Here is an 18,591-nt window from a genome sequence, read left to right on the forward strand (position 1 = left end):
GCATGGGATGTTTACTGGCTATTAACCTATGTGTTTCCGATCTGTCAGTCTGATACTATTTTTGTTTCAGATTGTTCCCAGCGATATTTTTCTCATTTCATTCTCTTCTTCAGATCCAGTCTTTGCTTTTTTTTATCAAGCGCAACTGTACCGTTATTTTTTATCGTGATTGAAATAGTATGTTGCACTGCAATTTCCTGTAATGCAACTTGAAGAAAGATAGCGCAGCGCTTCTGTGTTTGGAGGGAAATAGAGCTCTGCCATCAGATTTCAGGGCACTGGGACCGACTGTCCTCTTGGTTTCAGGGCTTTGTCTGACATGGCATGAATGGTCTGGGGAGAATGGCCGCTTTGAAATGTTTGAGTGGGACCCGTGCTCGGCACACAATTGTAAAACAATACGCCTCAAGACACCTGCACCGCCACACTGCTGTCTACCGACAGCTCCTCGTTTTTAAAAAAAGTTACTTTATTGATCGCTCGCCTGCCTGTCGATTGGCCTTCCCGGAATGGCATGATCATTGATGACCGAACTATCATTTGACACAGTGTAAGGGAATTACCTGTTGCGCGCGCGCTCTTATACTCGCTTCATTTGGCAGCACGGGACATACTTTGCCATTTACTTTGATTGCAGAAAATACATAACTCAATAGAAAGAGCGTTACCTGTATCTTGAAGATGCCAGGCATGTATGTTTCCCCACGCCTCTCACCAGATTTGCATGCATTTGTTTTCCTTTGTAATTCAGGCAGCAGCTAATTTGTTCATTTCATTCAAACGGTTACTAAAAAAAAACATTGCCATCTAATAGGGAGCCAAATCATTGTAATTTCAAATCGGACCGTGATAAACTGCAACGTGGGGAATGTGTAATGTATTGTGATCTGCATGCCAATACATCCCAGAAGTCCCCGAAATATAAGATACAAAAAGCACGTGTTGGGACTGGTTCTGCTTAACTCCAAGCGAACCACCTTTGCACCTCTCGCTGCCACTTGCCAGGGCCCCAGGAAAGGCAATTAGATGCAAAGCTACTCCCTCCCCCACCCCTGACAAGTTCCTCCAGGAACCGAAGCGGAGCGAGGATGAGATCTGCGGAGAAGCCACCTTCCAGCTGCCTTTGGCGAGCCCTTCCCAGAGCAGGTGTCTGGCGCCTGGCAAGCCCAGGTGTGTGAGAGCCGCGATCCTCGCCAGCCCGACGCCGCGCACCTGCAGGTGGCGACAAATGCCCTTCCCCTGTGGAGCTGTCCCGGGTGCTGAAGGCAGAAAGTGAAGCGAGTGACTCCGGCAGCGGCTGGAGAGTTTCAGCCGAGTCTCGGGAACGCTTGTGCGGCGCTGGCCGCTCCGGCTCCGGCCGGGGATCCCTTCCCGCGGCTCCCGGCACCGCCCGGCTAGAGCAGGAGTCTGCATGCCACAGCCAGCAGCGAGCAGGTTGCAGCTGGCGGAGAGCGACCCGGAGAGCCTGCCCCGGGCCAGGTTCCGCAGCCCTGCGGTGCCCGCAGAGCCAGCCCCTCCTGCCGCGCGCCGGCCCGACCCAGCCCGGGGGAGCTGCAAGCCCACGGCTGAATCACCCGGGGCCAGTAGGGCTGCCGGGTGCGTGGCCCGCTCCGGGGAGGGGGGAGGGGGGAAGGGGCTGGGGCGAGTTTGAAGGGCCCCCGTAGCGCCTCGGGCTGGCCGGGGCTGGGCTCTCCGAGGGACTGGCCAGGGGGCACAAGCGCCTCGCCTGCTCCTGGCCGTGCGGGGGCCGAGGCTGCTGAGCGGCTGGAGCGCAAAGGCAGCCCCGCCAGCGCCCCCCCCCCCCCCAGAGGCGAGGGGCGGGGAGGCGGGAGCAGGGACGGGAGGGGAAGCAGCGCGGAGCCGGCAGAGCGAGCGAGCTAGCGAGGGCGGGGAGGGGAGGGCGCAGCGCGGCGCGGGGCACAAAGCGAGCCAGAGGGAGACGCCGCCGCGCGCCCTGCCAGCCCGGCAGCAGCCTCCAGCCGGGAGGGGAGCGGGGCCAGGCGGCCAGATGGGCATGAACCGGCACCGCCGCCCGCCGCCCGCCGCCGTCCTGTGAGCCGCCGCCTCGGCTGCCCGGCTTCCAGCCGCCGCTCCCGCCCCGCGGCTGTCCGGCGCGGCCCGAGGCGATGAGCGGCGGCCGGAGAGCGGAGAGCTGCCCGCGCCCGGAGCAGTGAGCGCGCCGCCCGCCGCCCCGCCATGGAGGGCGCCAACAACACCACGTCCCCCGCGCGGGACCAGGGCGCCGGCGTGACCCTCAGCTACCAGCTCCTCACCGCGCTGGCCCTGGGCGCCCTCATCCTCTGCGCGCTGCTGGGCAACGCCTGCGTGATCGCGGCCATCGCCCTGGAGCGCTCCCTGCAGAACGTGGCCAACTATCTCATCGGCTCCCTGGCCGTCACCGACCTCCTGGTCTCCGTGCTGGTGCTGCCCATGGCCGCCCTCTACCAGGTGCTGAACAAGTGGACGCTGGGCCAGGTCACCTGCGACATCTTCATCTCGCTGGACGTGCTGTGCTGCACCTCGTCCATCCTGCACCTGTGCGCCATCGCCCTGGACCGCTACTGGGCCATCACCGACCCCATCGACTATGTCAACAAGCGGACACCCAGGCGAGCGGCTGTGCTCATCAGCCTGACCTGGCTCATCGGCTTCCTGATCTCCATCCCGCCCATGCTGGGCTGGCGGACGCCCGAGGACAGGTCGAACCCGGACGCCTGCACCATCAGCAAGGACCACGGGTACACCATCTACTCCACCTTCGGCGCCTTCTACATCCCGCTGCTGCTCATGCTGGTGCTTTACGGGCGCATCTTCAGGGCGGCCCGGTTCCGGATCCGCAAGACCGTCAAGAAGGCGGAGAAGAAGAAAAAGAAGATCGCGGACACCTGCCACTCTCCCGCCAGCCTGCAGAAGAAAAGCAACGGGGAGCCCGGCAAGAGCTGGAAGCGGACTGTGGAGCCCAAGCCCAGCGCCTGTATCAACGGGGCCGTGAGACATGGGGAGGACGGGGCGGCTCTAGAGGTCATCGAGGTCCAGCACTACCACAACTCCTCCAAAACTCACCTGCCCTTGCCCAGCGACCCCTGCAGCACCCCGCTGGCCTCCTCCTTCGAGCAGAAGAACGAGAGGAGCACCGAGGCCAAGAGGAAGATGGCCCTGGCCAGGGAAAGGAAAACGGTCAAAACCCTGGGCATCATCATGGGCACCTTCATCCTCTGCTGGCTGCCCTTCTTCATCGTGGCCCTGGTCTTGCCCTTCTGTGACAGTGAATGCTTCATGCCGGACTGGCTGGGGGCGGTCATCAACTGGCTGGGCTATTCCAACTCCCTCCTCAACCCCGTCATCTACGCCTATTTCAACAAAGATTTCCAAAGTGCTTTTAAGAAAATTATCAAGTGCAAATTTTGCAGGCAGTGAAGCCTCCCTTTTCTCTGGGACTGTCTTCACTTGCTTCCTCCAGCCGGACCTCTCTTCCGCGACAGCGTATGCTTGTGCCCGTCCCTCCCCCACTCTCCCCAGACCTGCGGCAGGGGTACCGCCGCTTCACCGCTCAGCGCCAAGTAGTTCAGACCCTTGGGCATTTGTCTGGGGAGAAAAGGCCGTGCCCTGATTCCAGTCCCTCGCCGCCCAAACAGTATAGACAAACCGAGCCAGCCCCTTCCTGAACTCCCGCTGAAAACTTAGCACTTTTCATCCAGCGCTTTGGAAAACTCACTGGCACGTGTTTCCAAGCCAAACTGTGCTCCTCTGAGTTTGCACATTACTGAGCCCGTGCAATGACACCCTCTTCCGCCACTTGCATTTATTTGGGTAAACCCTGGGTGTGCAGATCGTTGCTTGTGGTCGCACCACCTTGTCTGCCCGAGCAGCATCGGTAAAATAAACCATCCTATGCATAACCCCGTCTTGTCTGTTTTTCTGGGATGAAAAGAAGATTGCCGAACTCTGAGCCTAACCCAGAGCTGGTCGAGTAAGTAAGGACTTGGAGGGTTTGAAGCAGTTCTTTCTACAGTGGCGGACGGGGCTTGAAAGTTACTTCGCTGGCAGCGAGATTGAAATGTGAATTTCCTTTTGGGGGAAAAACATAATTGTATAACCTTTCAAGGTACTTCTGATCACTTTCCTAACTGGCATGTCTGTAGCTTATATATGATAGCGTGTTACGTTACTACCTTTCAGTGCATGGAAGTTACATTGTGTACATGAGAGGAATTTTGCTAAACATGAAGTCACCACAATTCACCTAATTTCAAACCGATTAAAAAACAGTAGAATGAGGATTTCTCTTAAACCCTCTCCCCCTCCCCCCCCCCCCGGAAACCCGTCTGCGTGACTATCAGGCGCAATTACATATATTGTTTAAACAAGACGCAGGTTTTCATTTTGAAAAGCACCTTAAAAGTATTATTACTAGGAATCGCACTGGTCCTTTGGGGAACAAGCAGCTGGGGAGCATTTTAAGTGAAGTTTGAAACTATTTGCTGCTTTTGTCGCTCTTCTCTCCACCCCGTCTAAACCAAGGTAATTTCATTTTGATGCTGTGTAGTAAAAAGAGCTAAAACAAGGAGTCTGTCTCCCAGAACAGGTGATTAGCTACGGTATTGTCGCTGGAGAAACACTCATGCTATAGGTTTAAAGGGAGTGTAGTGTTAGTTACCCTAGTGGAAAAGTTAACAAATATTGTCCACTCTGACTTATTGGCTGTTCACTAGAACTTTCCTGAATATTTGGCCCCCTGCTAAATCCCTCTTTACAAATAAACAAATAAATAAAATTCACCTTTTACTAAAGAAAGTTGCAGAGGTGCTTTCTTTTGGATACTTTGCTTTGGATGAGAGTGAAGAAATCACATGATTTGTACTGAAATGTATTACTAACAGCTCTTTCTAGAGTCAGATTGGGACAACCTAAAAACTGTGATTTCAACTCAATTGCCAGAATGTCTGCTTTGTACAGTGCCTCTTAGTTTCATACAGGGTATGTATGCATCGTGATCTGTTATTCTGTTCAGATCGGACAGGGTTGCATATTATTTTGCACTATTAAGGGGTGGAATTCTTTGTATTTGGGAAAGTAGTTTGAGATCGAATCGCTTGAGCCAAAAATACATATTTTCTTCTTTATTTTGTCATGATCTGTACTATCTGTAGGTAATTGGGAATGTTAATTCTGTGCTTCACGTGAATATAAATGTCAAGTCGTTTATGAAGTCAAAAGCTTTAAAAGTTAAATAATAGCAATGCTTTGAATATGTTCAGATAGTCTAATTTTCTTATCAGAAAATTTATTGGACCTCATTTTTCTCAATTAAAGTGACCTTTTATCTTATTCCCCCTTTCGCTTTGATCGCTCCTAACTACGTGCACATTCTGCACTTTCTTTACTTTGAAAATAATCTTTTTACTGTGGAAAAGATACTCAGGCAAATGTAATGTACGGTCATTTATGAAGGAGTTGAAAATTTACCACTTAAGTTGAAGATCTTGTGACTTGAGTTCAAAGAACCAGCAAGTGCGTGTTAAGTGTCGGTTTTAAATTTTGTTGAACCTATCAGCAATCTGTTTTCATACATATCTCCACATCCACGTATTCAGCAGTCGGCCGTGTGTTTGTAATACTGATAACAATCCCACGTGTGTCTGTGGGAGGGAGAGTGGGTTGATGGTTTTATGTACATATCACTTATATTTCAATCTTAAACCTTCTTAAATGTAACCCGAGCAGCATTTTAGTCCCCCGTTTTTACTCGGAGCAGACGTTAGATTCGCCAAGACATTTCAGAAACTTTAAAAAACTCGCTTAAAGCTGGAAACGTTAATCGCTGCCCAACTTCAATTTCATTTCTCCCCGCCCCCTTCCTCAAGAGCAGTGATAGCTCCGCAGTAGGGGACCCTCCTCCTGTCCCAGGAAGGGAGCCGACGCGCTTTGCACTAAAGCTGGAAGGACAAGCCCCGAGGAGCGAGCCGTCCCTCGGGTATCTCTTCTGAGCAGGACAGCAGCAGGTCTCTGAGCTCCAGGGCTGGAAATTCCCCCAGGGCAGCAAGTCTGGCTTCCATTGCCAGGTACGCTAGGCTAGAGAGGTGCTGCAGATCTACAGGGTCTCCCCGGCGCACGCTGCCCTCCAGAGCCGGAGGCCGTGGCTAGCTCAGAAGAAATCCCTCTTGGCATTGGATCAGCAGGGCTGAGGTCTGCAGGTGACAGCTTAGAGATGGCATGAACCAAAAGGGCAGCAAGGGGCTTTAAGGACTGCCCCAGACCTAGCCTTAGCTCGGAGGGACTGGCTTTAAAGGGACAGAAGCACTTTTCAGCCTGGAATCTTTCCCCAGCCCTAGCTCCTATTTTGTAGCCATCAGGTGCTCCACCTGTCCTTAAGAGGAGCCTCTCTCTGCAGGAGGGATTATATTTTCCCTCATCCTGGGGTGCTTACAGAGCAGCTCCAGAGAATTACATGCCAGGTGCAGCAGCAAGGCCAGGATTGAAACTCTCTGCTAAAACAAGGAGGCTAGGTCTACACTGGCGTGTTCTCACACAAAAATTCTTTTGCGGAAGAGTTCTTCTGCAAAAACTCTTCCAGAAGAGAGTGTCTACACTAGCATGTGCTTTTGTGCAAGAGATGTGCTTTTGCGCAAGAACATCCATGCCAGTGTAGACACTCTCTTGTATAAGAAAGCTCTGATGGCCATTTTAGGACTTTCTTGCTCAAGAAATTCTTGTTGCCTGTCTACACTGGCCTCTTGCACAAGAACAGTTGTGCAAAAGGGCTTATTCCTGAGCGGGAGCATCAGTGTTCTGGTGCAAGAAGCCCTGGTTTCATACATTAGAATGTCAGTTTACTTGCGCAAGAACACGTGGCCAGTGTAGACAGGCAGCAAGTTTTTGCATGAGAGCAGCCGCTTTTGCACAAGATTGCGCAACTGCAGTGTCTGCCATTCCTTTCTGCCATTGGCCCTTCATCTGCCACCCCCACAATCTCTGCTTCAAAGAGAGGGGCTGCAGCTGGCAGAGAGGAGGAACGTCACCTCACCCTTTGCACTAGTGACAGGCTCAGAGCCCTCAATTAGGGCTGGAGTTGTTTCATTTTTCTTCAGGGATTGGAAACTTGTTTTCAAGCTGATCACTGGAGCTGAAGTCCCTGCTCTCTGGGGGTCTGGCTGCAGCACCTCTCACTTAATGGCTCAGGCCATGGCCTGTTGTAATTTTGGTTCCTTCTCTCTTGCCCAGACTCTGGAGAGCTCCTACAAGCAATGCTCACCTGAAAACCTCCCCCAGGAGAACTAAGTGCACAAAATTCAATTCAGTGCAGATGCTGTGATTTGTGTACAAGAGGGCAGCTACCAGCCTGACAGCACTTTGACCTCTCTAGCAGGCTGTATGTGCCAGTTAACACCAGGATAATGGGTACTTTAAAGAAGGATTAAAATGCTAAAAAAAAGGAGCACTAGCTCCTAGCAAATACTGTGTACTAGCACTACAGGAAATAGGTAATAATGTTCACTTCACTGTGAATTTTAAAGAACCCGTGTATAAATGCTGTGGTAGATATATAATGACCAGAGCTTTTCAAATGTAAAACCAGAGCGTAGCATAGATTTTTTTCCCAAATGGTTTCACATAAAGTTGAAAAATATACTCAAGCCAATTTTGTTGAATTTTATCCCTGTGAATGTGTAAATATATTCTTTCTTTTCTTAAAGCAGAGGTGGGAAATCTTTTTTGTTCAGAGGCTACTGACCCAAAGAAAAATCAGTGGGGGGGTGCACATAAGTGAGAAGCCAAAAAACCCCAAACCCCATGGCCCTTCACTGATGTGGCCCTTGACTGAGAAGGAGAAAAATACTCTGCACATTTCCCTTGCACACCAGACCCTGGGGGGCCCAGGCTAGTAGATTTTGTGTGCTCCAGCCCTGGGGGTGGGATGGGGGGAAGGGAGAGGTTGGAGCTCCAGTGTGGGCTCCCCAATGCTGAGGGTGGGGAGCCCTGAGCCTTGGGGATTGGATCCAGGCAAGACAGGGGCTGCATCTGCTCTCCCCCCAAGCCTTAGGCTTTCCACCCCTGTCTTAAAGTGTGCGGCTACGTCTATACTGGCCCCAAATTCCGGAAAAGGGATGCAAAGCAGGTAAGTCAGAATAGGGAAATCCGCGGGAGATTTAAATATCCCCCGCGGATTTAAATAAACATGTCCGCCGCTTTTTTTCCGGCTTGGGGAAAAGCTGGAAAAAAGCGTCTAGACTGGCGCGATCCTCCGGAAAAGGGCTTTATTCCGGAGGATCGCGCCAGTCTAGACGCTTTTTTCCGGCTTTTCCCCAAGCCGGAAAAAAAGCGGCGGACATGTTTATTTAAATCCGCGGGGGATATTTAAATTCCCCGCGGATTTCCCTATTCTGACTTACCTGCTTTGCATCCCTTTTCCGGAATTTGGGGCCAGTGTAGACGTAGCCTGCATGTATAGCTGATCTTTCCCCTCTTAACACATGACCAGCAGGAATGAGCCTCATCCCAGAGACAGTTTGGAAATATTTTTCTGAAAGTATTAACTACATTTAAAAAAATATAGGCACAAAGTATTGTGATTGTATTTAACTCTACCAATTTTATTTTCCTTTATGAAGAAAAAAAGTAGTGAACACACTAGAAATACAGAAAATAACATTTTTTTAAAAAACCCTCCAATTAATAAAAGAAAAGAAAAAGGTACACGAGGAGCAGGGGAAAACATATTTATGAGGAGGGACTAAACAGTCATTTAGCTAAGAAAACTTAGTCTGTGGGATCTCTAACTATGAAGTGAAGAAATGCTATCAGGGAATATTAAAATTTGTATCCCAGTAGGAAAACATAAAACCAGGATTGGGTTCTGCATCAGTTGAGACAAAGGGAATGGCATATTCAGCAAGCATAGAGCAAAGCAGAGAACCGGTTGAAGAAAAAGCTTCTAGAGTGTGGGTAAGACGAAAGAGTCAGATCACTCCAAATTCAAATTTGCCATCATAATCCAGAAAAATCCAAGCTCCCAAAGTCAGAATCTTAGGGCAAAACCTCCCTAGGGGATAATGTCAAAGAAAAAATAGGGCCTAAAAAATAAATAAGTGGAGTCTTTATAAAGCAGGAGAAGGAGATGAAAAACTGCCTGGAAATAAAACACATGTAATTCAGGAAAAATTCTCCCCACCTTAGAATAAAAAGTTTCAGCTATGAAAGCTGGTGTTTATGCATAACAATGAAGGACAGAAACAAGGTATGTGGGAAAGGGAGGTTTGCACACAGGAGCGCTGAGACAAGAACTCACTTAAAAATGTATCAGCTACGTCTACACTAGCGCAATCTTGCGAAAAAACTCTTTTGTGGAGGAGTTCTTCTGCAAAAACTCTTCCAGAAGAGAGCGTCTACGCTACATATGCTTTTGAGCTAGCGATGTGCTTTTGTGCAAGAGCATCCATGCCAGTGTAGACGCTCTCTTGCGCAAGAAAGCTCTGATGGCCATTTTAACCATAGGGCTTTCTTGCACAAGAAATTCATGTTGCCTGTCTACACTGGCCTCTTGAGCAAGAACAGTTGCTCAAAAGGGCTTATTCCTGAGTGGGAGCATCAGAGTTCTCATGCAAGAAGCCCTGATTTTATACATTAGAACATCAGTTTACTTGCACAAGAACACGCAGCCAGTGTAGACAGGCAGTAAGTTTTTGTGCAAGAGTGGCTGCTTTTGTGTGAGTTCGTGCCAGTGTAGACACAGCCATCATGTTTTAGTGGGAGGCAAACAGCTGTAGAGCTGCATCCAACCAGCAGGGCCATTGTATTAGGAAGGGGTAGGAGAAATGATGGATGCAAAAGAAAAAAAATCAGACTCCAGAATGGGACTCTTTGAATAGTATCACTTCCATTATCCCTCATTTACTATTTATACCATTCCTAATTGGAAGGGTGATCAACAGAATACACAAGACCAAAAAGTCAGATTGTGATACCCTTAGGTATATTGAATAATACCTTACTTTGAAAATAATCCAACTAATATCAGCAGGAGAACTCACAGACATGGGTACTACTCAGCATATGCAGGAATATCAGGATCTAGCCTAAAGACAATTAGCTACTAGTCAGTATGCTCAGCTCTTCAATAGAAAACTTTAGAGAGAGCAAGTAGGAAAAAAGATAGGCAGAAACTGTAAGGAAAATCTACCTTTCTGCTAAGCAACAAGGGTTTGAGGGCATTTGAGGTGAAGAATATTGGTCTAACTTCTGATCAGCTCTCTCTTCACATATGTACAACAGCTTATGAGAAGCTCTTTCTCCTCCAGTATCTTGATGTGTGATACAATTAGAGTTCATTTGAGGCAGTGTTTTACAGACAAAGGGGTCAGCTATGGGCTTTCACCAATTGATCTAATTTCCTGAATTTTGCTTAAGTTTTATTGGAGTTCAATTTCTTACCAATCATCAGCCTTTGGCTAGCTATAGGTGACATGCTTTGTGGTTTTGAAAAATCCCACTGTGAGAAAACATGGCACAGAGACTATATATAATAAACACAAAGGCTACGTCTACACTGGCAGCTTCTTGCGCAAGAACTCTTTTGCGGAAAAGTTCTTGTGCAAAAACTCTTCCACAAGAGATCATCTACACTGGCATGTGCCTTTGTGCAAGAGATGTGCTTTTGCGCAAGAGCATCCATGCCGGTGTAGATGCTCTGTTGTGCAAGAAAGCTCTGATGGCCATTTTAGCCATAGGGCTTTCTTGCACAAGACATTCATGTTGCCCGTCTACACTGGCCTCTTGCGCAAGAAAAGTTGCGCAAGAGGACTTATTCCTGAGCGGGAACATCATAGTTCTTGTGCAAGAAGCACTGATTTAATACATTAGAACGTCAGTGTTCTTGCGCAAGAACTCACGGCCAGAGTAGACAGGCAGCAAATTTTTGCACAAGAGCGGCCGCTTTTGTGCAAGATCGCGCCACTGTAGACACAGCTAAAGGTTGATATTCTGGCCTGGCAAAATTCCTATTCCATTACCTTGAGTTTATCATCTCTGATAGGGAATAAATAGTCTGCTTTCAATGATGGGACATTTTGTTTGTATGCTGTAGTTTTCATACTCTTAATTTGATTTCTCAGTAAGATTAAAAAAGGACTTACTATTTTCAAAAGGAGAATCAAATCTATAACAAATCAATATTTGTGCTTGAGTGCAGTGTTAGATTTGCTCCACTAACAAGCAACTTCCTCACATTTTCAGAAGTTTTACTTTCCTTTTAAGATGGTTGTTTAAACCTAGGCAATGGATACAGAGAAATCCTGAAGGGAAAGCAAAACCTCTTAAGTCTGAAATGGGGCTGGAGGGAAGTAATCCTCATCAAAGGTAGTCTACAACCAGTGATTTCCTATGGCAGCTCCTGAGACTCCATGTTCTTTTTCATTTTAAAATGTTTCTCTTCAAAAATTTCAACAGTAGCGGAAGGAATTGTTTTCTAATGTGTTTCCACTGAAGTCAATGAGAACCTTTTTATTGATCTCAGTGGTGTTCAGCTAGGGCCTGAGGCTGAGTCTAAAATACAAAAGATTTGCTAATATAGCAAACCTTGTAGATGCAGGTTATACCAGCAAATGAGAGCTTTTGCAGGTAAAGCTTGTACCAGTTCTCCAAACAAAATGAGTGACAGCAGCAAAAGCACCTTTATGCTTGTAGAACTGAATCCACTACTTTTGCCAGTATATTTTTTAAAAAAAATCTTAGTCCTAACAACAATACTTGTGGCAGGGCCCTTCTCACCCAGGCCAACCTCTAGCTGCCAACCCCAGCAGTTAGGGCTTTCAGCAGATCTCTGTGGTAGGGAGCCCAGCCACAACTCCTGGGACTCCCTCACTGGTTGTTTCTGTTCTAATGTTGGTATGAATGACTCTCTATCTCATCTTCACCTCTTTTCTGACTTCTCACTCTCCCTGCCAGCTTCCAACTGCTGAGGCTTTTAAAGGCCTTCAGCCAGCAGAGGCATCAGCTGGCCCCAATCAGCCTGAGCCAGCTTCCTCCCAGCTGCATCTAATTGTACTGCAGTCCTCTGCTTCTATTTGCAGTTCTTTACCCTTTTTGGGCTGTATTTTCCCCCCTCTGCAGCAGCTCTCTGGCCTGACCCTGCCACATACTGTACTGGGAAAAGTTTCTAATGTAGACCTGGCACAAAAAAAGGAGTCCTAACAGTCACATTTCAAGCTTTAAAACTGAGTTTCAAAATGCTTCTCCAAACATTGCTCCAAGACCTATCATGAAACTCATCTTAGAACTGAACTCACTTTGTATAGGGAAGAAATCCAGAATGCCATCCAGGAGAGGTTGTGAAGCATCTTATGCTTGCTCAGGGAAACATTTTTAACAATTCAAGTAAACTTTTTAAAGCTTCAAATATGGCTGTGAGAAAATCCAAAATGGCTGCATCTGCACTCCTGCAAAGTGATGGAATAGGCAAAAATTCTGTCATTGTCCTGCTTGCGTCATGCTTTGTAAGTGAAAGTGTTATTTATGTGTAAGCTTTCTGCACTCTGATCTGTCGCTTTAGGATGAGCTTTTAGATTTGTACATGGTGGAAGTGGCAAAAGCCCATGCCATTCCAAAGAATCCCATTATTCCCACATCACAACTAATACTGTCTCGTTAAGGAGAGCTGGTAACATAAAATGGTGGTATCTTACCTTCAGGACCAGAAGAGGGCTACCATACATGATTGCAATGGATCATATTAGGTACCCATTCCCATTGTACACTGTCTGAGATTTCTCACTCCTACTAGTAACTGAAGGATTGATCTTTCTACATCAGTAATGGCAAAGGGGTAATGTTATGTTAAAATAGCACTTTCCCCCCATGGACTTTCCAAGGAGTCATGCACAAATGTACAATGTACGATAGCTTGAAAGAAGCTACACAATTTGAGGTATGCAAATTGCATAGTTTATTTTGAGTCAATTTCAAAATAGCTTATTTTGAAATTTGGCATTGTTTACACAGCACTTATTTCATAATAAATCACTATTCCAAAACATCCCTTACTCCTTGTGGAATGAGGTTTACAGGGACATCGGAATAGCGAGCCCATTATATTTCAAAATAATGGATGTGCTCAAAAGATGTGGAATAGCTATTTTGGGATACCTCTGGTATCCAGGAATATTTGTGCAGTGTAGACATAGCTTTATGTCTTTTAGAAAAGTCACAGTGATCTCTGCCCACAAGGAGGGGCTACCATGAAATACATTGTGGCCTGGTGAGATCAAGGGAATCTCCTGTTTTATTCATGGCTCTCACAATTACTTCATTTCTGGATAGTTGGTAAATGATATAGAATTCCTCTGTGCAAAATGGGCCGCATTCATCTACCTCTCAAGGTAGGTTGTGTGGAGTCAGTAGTGTCTTAAACCATAGAAGTGCTCTATTCATCCAAAAAAACACAAAATACCCAGGCAGTTTGAGGCCTTATGGCTTCTAACTCCCATGTAAAACATTTTTCATGATGGTTTCAACACAGACCACAGTATGAACCGCAGAAGGCTTCTGGTGAAAAAAAATCCAACCATTAACATTTGACAATGACATCTGGGACATATGCCCTAATAGTTCATTCCCTTTCCACCCAACTGCTCAGTAGTCAGGCTGATCCACTGAATACTGGTATGTGAACTTCTGAAAGGAGCCAGTTACACATTCAGGGACTTGGGAGTGAAATATTTTTTCAGTGATTCTGAACCGGCCTGATGAGCTGTTTTGGCTACTTCAGAAGTCTTGCTTGCACTATATATAATTTGTCTACACCTCTTTACATTTTGTATTATCATGCAGAGATAATTTTCACAATACTGCATCTGTAAGGGTGTCATCTGGCTAGAAATCTAACAGCAGCATGTAAACTTAGAGAAAGAAACTGGGTATTAGAGACTTATTTAAGACTGCACGTGAAATCAGAGAGAAAATGTCACCCCAAATTAGCTGTGCAATACTGACATTCCTTAAGTTCAGCAGTTAACTAGGTGTAAATGGCATATAGCAGGTCAGAAATCTCTCTCTCTCTCTTTCTCTCTCACACACACATGTTGCAAAGTCAACCACTTGAAAATTTAGGAAATGCCAGATTTATGGTGGATTTTACAACCTTAATTCTACCTCTTTATGCAGCTCTGCATGCTGCCTATCCTGAGCACTGAATAAGGAAAGGTTCCTGAGGAAAAATAGTATGATTACATGAAGAAATGGTATCATAATGCATATGCATGATGCAGAAGAATTAAGGTTGCATAGGCATCTGTACATCTGGCATTTCCTAACTTTAGAAGTGTTTGCTTGCAAAGTCAACCACTCAAAATGTAGTTTCTTAGTTTTTCATTTTTAATGGGGATTAAAAAAAATCCTTTATGTGCAACTACAAGAATTCCTCCATCATGATCATCATTTGGATTGAACCCTGAGCCTGTAGCACAGACTTCTAGCATGTCAACAGCTAGCAGCAGATGAAGGCTGTTATCTGGGATGAGTGTGGAAGGGCGATTAGCATATGCTGGATCTGGAGGGATGGACAGAAGCTCAGATGGTTCTTTTTGTCCCCTGCTCCAGTTCAATCACTGGGGGAACTACTGATTCATTCATTGTCTCAAGAGTGAAGGAATGGGCTCTGGAACATGTGAATTGTGTGTGGGATGCCTAGCCCAGCTTTCTTCCCCAGTATGCTACAGCTACTCCTGCAGCTCCTGGCATTCTCTCTACACTGTATGGTGCTGTGGTGGCTGCAGAGTCCTACATTTTACAAAAAGATAGGACTATGCAGCACTTTAAAGACTAACAAGATGGTTTATCAGGTGATGAGCTTTCGTGGGCCAGACCCACTTCCTCAGATCAAATTCTGGAGGAAAATTGGCATGACCATATATACCAAAGGGATACAAACAAAAAAGTGAACACATATAAAATTGACAAATCAGATTTTAGAACGGGGGGGGGGGGGGGAGATTTAGTGTCTATGAGATAATGATATTGGGGTGATAATTGGGGAATTATCTTACCCATAACAAAGATAGCTTCCCCATTTATCACCCCTAATTTCATTATCTCATAGACACTAATCTCCCCCACAACCCCCCCCCCCCCCCGGTCCAAAATCTGATTTGTCAATTTTATATGTGTTCACTTTTTTGATTGTATCCCTTTGGTATATGTGGTCATGCCAATTTTCTTTCACACTTTGATCTGAGGAAGTGGGTCTGGCCCACGAAAGCTCATCACCTAATAAACTATCTGGTTAGTCTTTAAAGTGCTGCATAGTCCTCTCTTTTGTTTCAGCTACACCAGACTAAAACGACTACATCTCTATTACTATTCTACATTTTACAAAGTTTGTGTTCAGTTACTTTCCCAAGACATACCAGAGAGAGGAGGGAAGTAGCAATTTTAAAATACCCTATAAACTCAGCTAAACTTGAATGGAATTTCCTGGAGCATATAAAAGGCACTAATTTAACCAGAGAGCTTTTCCCAATACTGCATTTCAAAGCCCTGAGGCAAGAATGTGGAGACTTCTGGGCCTCTTCATGAATGTCAGAAGAATCTTTTATAATTGAAAGTGTTAGGGTATGTCTACACGTGCAGCCTATTTTGGAATAGGGCTGCAAATGTAGGCATTCGTAATTGCAAATCAAGCCTGGGATTTAAATATCCCACGCTTTATTTGCATCTTCCCAGCCAGGCGCCATTTTTTGAAATTTACAAGCCCGGAATAACTGCCCACGTCTACACACGGCAGTGAAACGGGCGTTTGAAATAAAGCCCTATTTCGAACTACCTATTATTCCTCCTGCAATGAGGTTTGACAGGTAGTTCGAAATAGCGCTTTATTTTGAACACCCGTTTCACTGCTGCGTGTAGACACGGACAGTTATTCCAGGCTTGTAAATTTAAAAAAAAAAAAAAAAATGGCGCCTGGCCGGGACGATGCCAATCAAATGTGGGATATTTAAATCCTGGGCTTGATTTGCAATTACGAATGCCTATCTTTGCAGCCCTATTCCAAAATAGGCTGCAACTGTAGACATACCCTTACGTACCCTACACACACATGGTCCTGCTATAACTATTTAATACAAATAACAAGACAAACCCTTTTAAACTGTACTTCAACTACCCTTTGCTAGTAGATAGTAAGATGAGCAGTGTCATCCTTCCTATGCAGACTTTTACAGTCAGATACTGTTTGAGCCCCTAACACCCACTCTCCCAATGTGTCACCTATATACAGAAGAGATGAAAGATGATGTAAATTAAAGGTGTTAGCTGGGTCCTATTTTAATTTGCATCTTCTTCTGGCTCCCTGGTGTTTACGTTATTCACTGGTAGGCGTTAAGTAGCTGCAAGGGAGTTGGAGTGTGAAGAAATCTAAATTACTATGACTAGGTGCAACTCACAGCATTTTACATATCAGCATTGGCATTCGACCCACAATCTGTCCCTTAACATTGGAAATATTAGGACCCTCTGTAGCTTGGCATCTAGGAGACTGAGTGGGTGGTAATATTCTGTTCCGGTGACTTTAAAGTCAGACTTCATGTTCTGGTTTGAAAAGAATCAACTTGGCTGTGATAAGATTACATAGTGTCAAAAGCTCATGATTAGCATATTTAGCTGACTGTCTGAGATGCCAATGACTTCAGAGAGGTAGCCGAGTTAGTCCGTAACTGGAAAAACTTAAACAATGAATAGTTTAGCAGCACCTTAAAGACTAACAGGACATGTAGATGGTATCATGCCAATGGTCTAACTGGGGCCTGAGGGCTGGATCCAGCCTGCAGGATGATTTTGTCCAACCCTGAATGATTTTCAGTTGTGCGGAGCCCATTGGGCCACCATGTATGTGGCCCCCATGAGGTTATTTCCAGATTCTCTTCCAGGAGTCAATATAGTTGCTTTTGAGTTTCTGCTGTAAGACTATCAGTACATTGTGTTTACTATGGCACATACTACAAGGACACAAATATGGTACATTACAGCCTGGTGCAAGAGGGCATAAGTAACTGCAGTGGCTGCAGAAAAGAAAAGAAAAAAGCTAATGCAGAGAATAGAGGATTTCAAACTAAGTGGGAAGATCACTTGTTCATTGAGAGTAATGGACCACCACAATGCCTTGTGTGTCTGCATGTGACACCCTTCGCTGCTGGCCTCAACTTATCACTACAAATATTGCTGCCCATATTAGAACTCCAGTGCAAAAAACCCCTCTTTCCCTCAGGTTCTCACGTGCTATGGCTTAAAACCTGACTGAAACGGCTCCAAGAGATAAGCATCTGACTCTGGAGATGGGCAACTAACTTCTTGCATCGATTGATTAGAGAGCCCGCACTTGTTATTGTGTGGTAGCAAAGTTCACATGACTGCAAAGCCTGAGTGACCATTTCTTTAGTACTTGTCAGACAACTGTGAGCTTTGGGGTGGCAGCTGCTTCACTTCAGAGAAATTATCTCTCTGCCAATAAGGTAAAAATACCCACACAGATTATTATTATTTTCAGGGCTTGACAAATCAGTGTATCGGCGAGTAGATTTCAGCTGGTCGCCCTGTTCACCAGCGGCGTGCGCAAGTGCAATGCGGGTCTGGTGCGTGTGCGGTGCGGGACTGGCGAGTGGATTTCGCCGCCGTTCGTCATCCCCTGATTGTTTTGAATGCCAATATTGCTAGGAGTGCAATCATGGATGGGGACCCTACTGCGTTAGATGCTGTACAAACAAACAAGATGCAATTTGGATATGAATGTGTGTGGGACCCAGAACCATAATCAAACTACTTATAGCCTCTGTCCCTATAGTTAATTAGTAAATTCACTTGGGTGTAAGGTAGGAGACCCCCAGTTCAAAGTCTTGAACATTATAGCATATGCCTACTGCAGATACACCTTGAAGACAAAAGAGGTCATCATAGAATCATAGAATACTAGAAATGGAAGGGGCCTCAAGAGGTCATCAAGTCCAATCCCCTGTCCTCATGACAGGACCAAGCACCATCTAGAAACATCTCTGACAGATGTTTATCCCAACCTGCTCTTAAATATCTCCAGTGATGGAGATTCCACAACCGCCCTAGGCAATTTATTCCTGTGTTTAACCACCCAGATACTTAGGAATTTTTTCCTAATGTCCAACCTAAACCTCCCTTGTTTCAATTTAAGCCCATTGCTTCTTGTCCTATCATCAGAGGCCAAGGAGAACAATTTTTCTCCATCCTCCTTGTAACTCCCTTTTAGGTACTTGAAAACTGCTATCATGACCCCTCTCAGGCTTCTCTTTTCCAAGCTAAACAAACCCAGTTCTTTCAGTCTTCCCTCACAGGTAATGTTTTTCAGATCTTTAATAATTTTAGTTGTTCTTCCCTGGACCCTCTCCAATTTCTCTACCTCTTTCTTGAAACGTGGTGCCCAGAACTCGACACAATACTCCAAGTGAGGTTAACATATCTTGCTCTCAGACTAATTAATATTTCCATGTAAATTGGGTGGGTAAATACCTTTATGTATGCAATGATATATCCAAACTGGGTTAAAACCACTCCACAGAAATTTGGTTGGCTTTTATTAAT

The 18,591-nt window shown here is 46.1% G+C and overlaps 2 protein-coding genes across 2 annotated transcripts in view; one reads left to right on the top strand and one right to left on the bottom strand.

The window, feature by feature from the left end:
* Positions 1-18,591, bottom strand: part of RNF180 (ring finger protein 180) — a 363,816-nt gene that overhangs the window by 238,408 nt on the left and 106,817 nt on the right. The gene's annotated exons all lie outside the window — the stretch shown is intronic.
* HTR1A (5-hydroxytryptamine receptor 1A) lies at positions 1,854-5,298 on the top strand. The gene has a single exon (XM_006134439.4). It carries the CDS (start codon positions 2,197-2,199, stop codon positions 3,415-3,417), a length of 1,221 nt encoding a protein of 406 aa, XP_006134501.3. The 5' UTR covers positions 1,854-2,196; the 3' UTR covers positions 3,418-5,298.

The sequence above is a fragment of the Pelodiscus sinensis genome, chromosome 6 (genome assembly GCF_049634645.1).
Source record: "Pelodiscus sinensis isolate JC-2024 chromosome 6, ASM4963464v1, whole genome shotgun sequence".
Lineage (NCBI taxonomy): Eukaryota > Metazoa > Chordata > Testudines > Trionychidae > Pelodiscus > Pelodiscus sinensis.

Excerpts from the sequence above, each read along its gene's own strand:
- HTR1A (XM_006134439.4), top strand. The coding sequence starts at position 2,197 with ATGGAGGGCGCCAACAACACCACGTCCCCCGCGCGGGACCAGGGCGCC.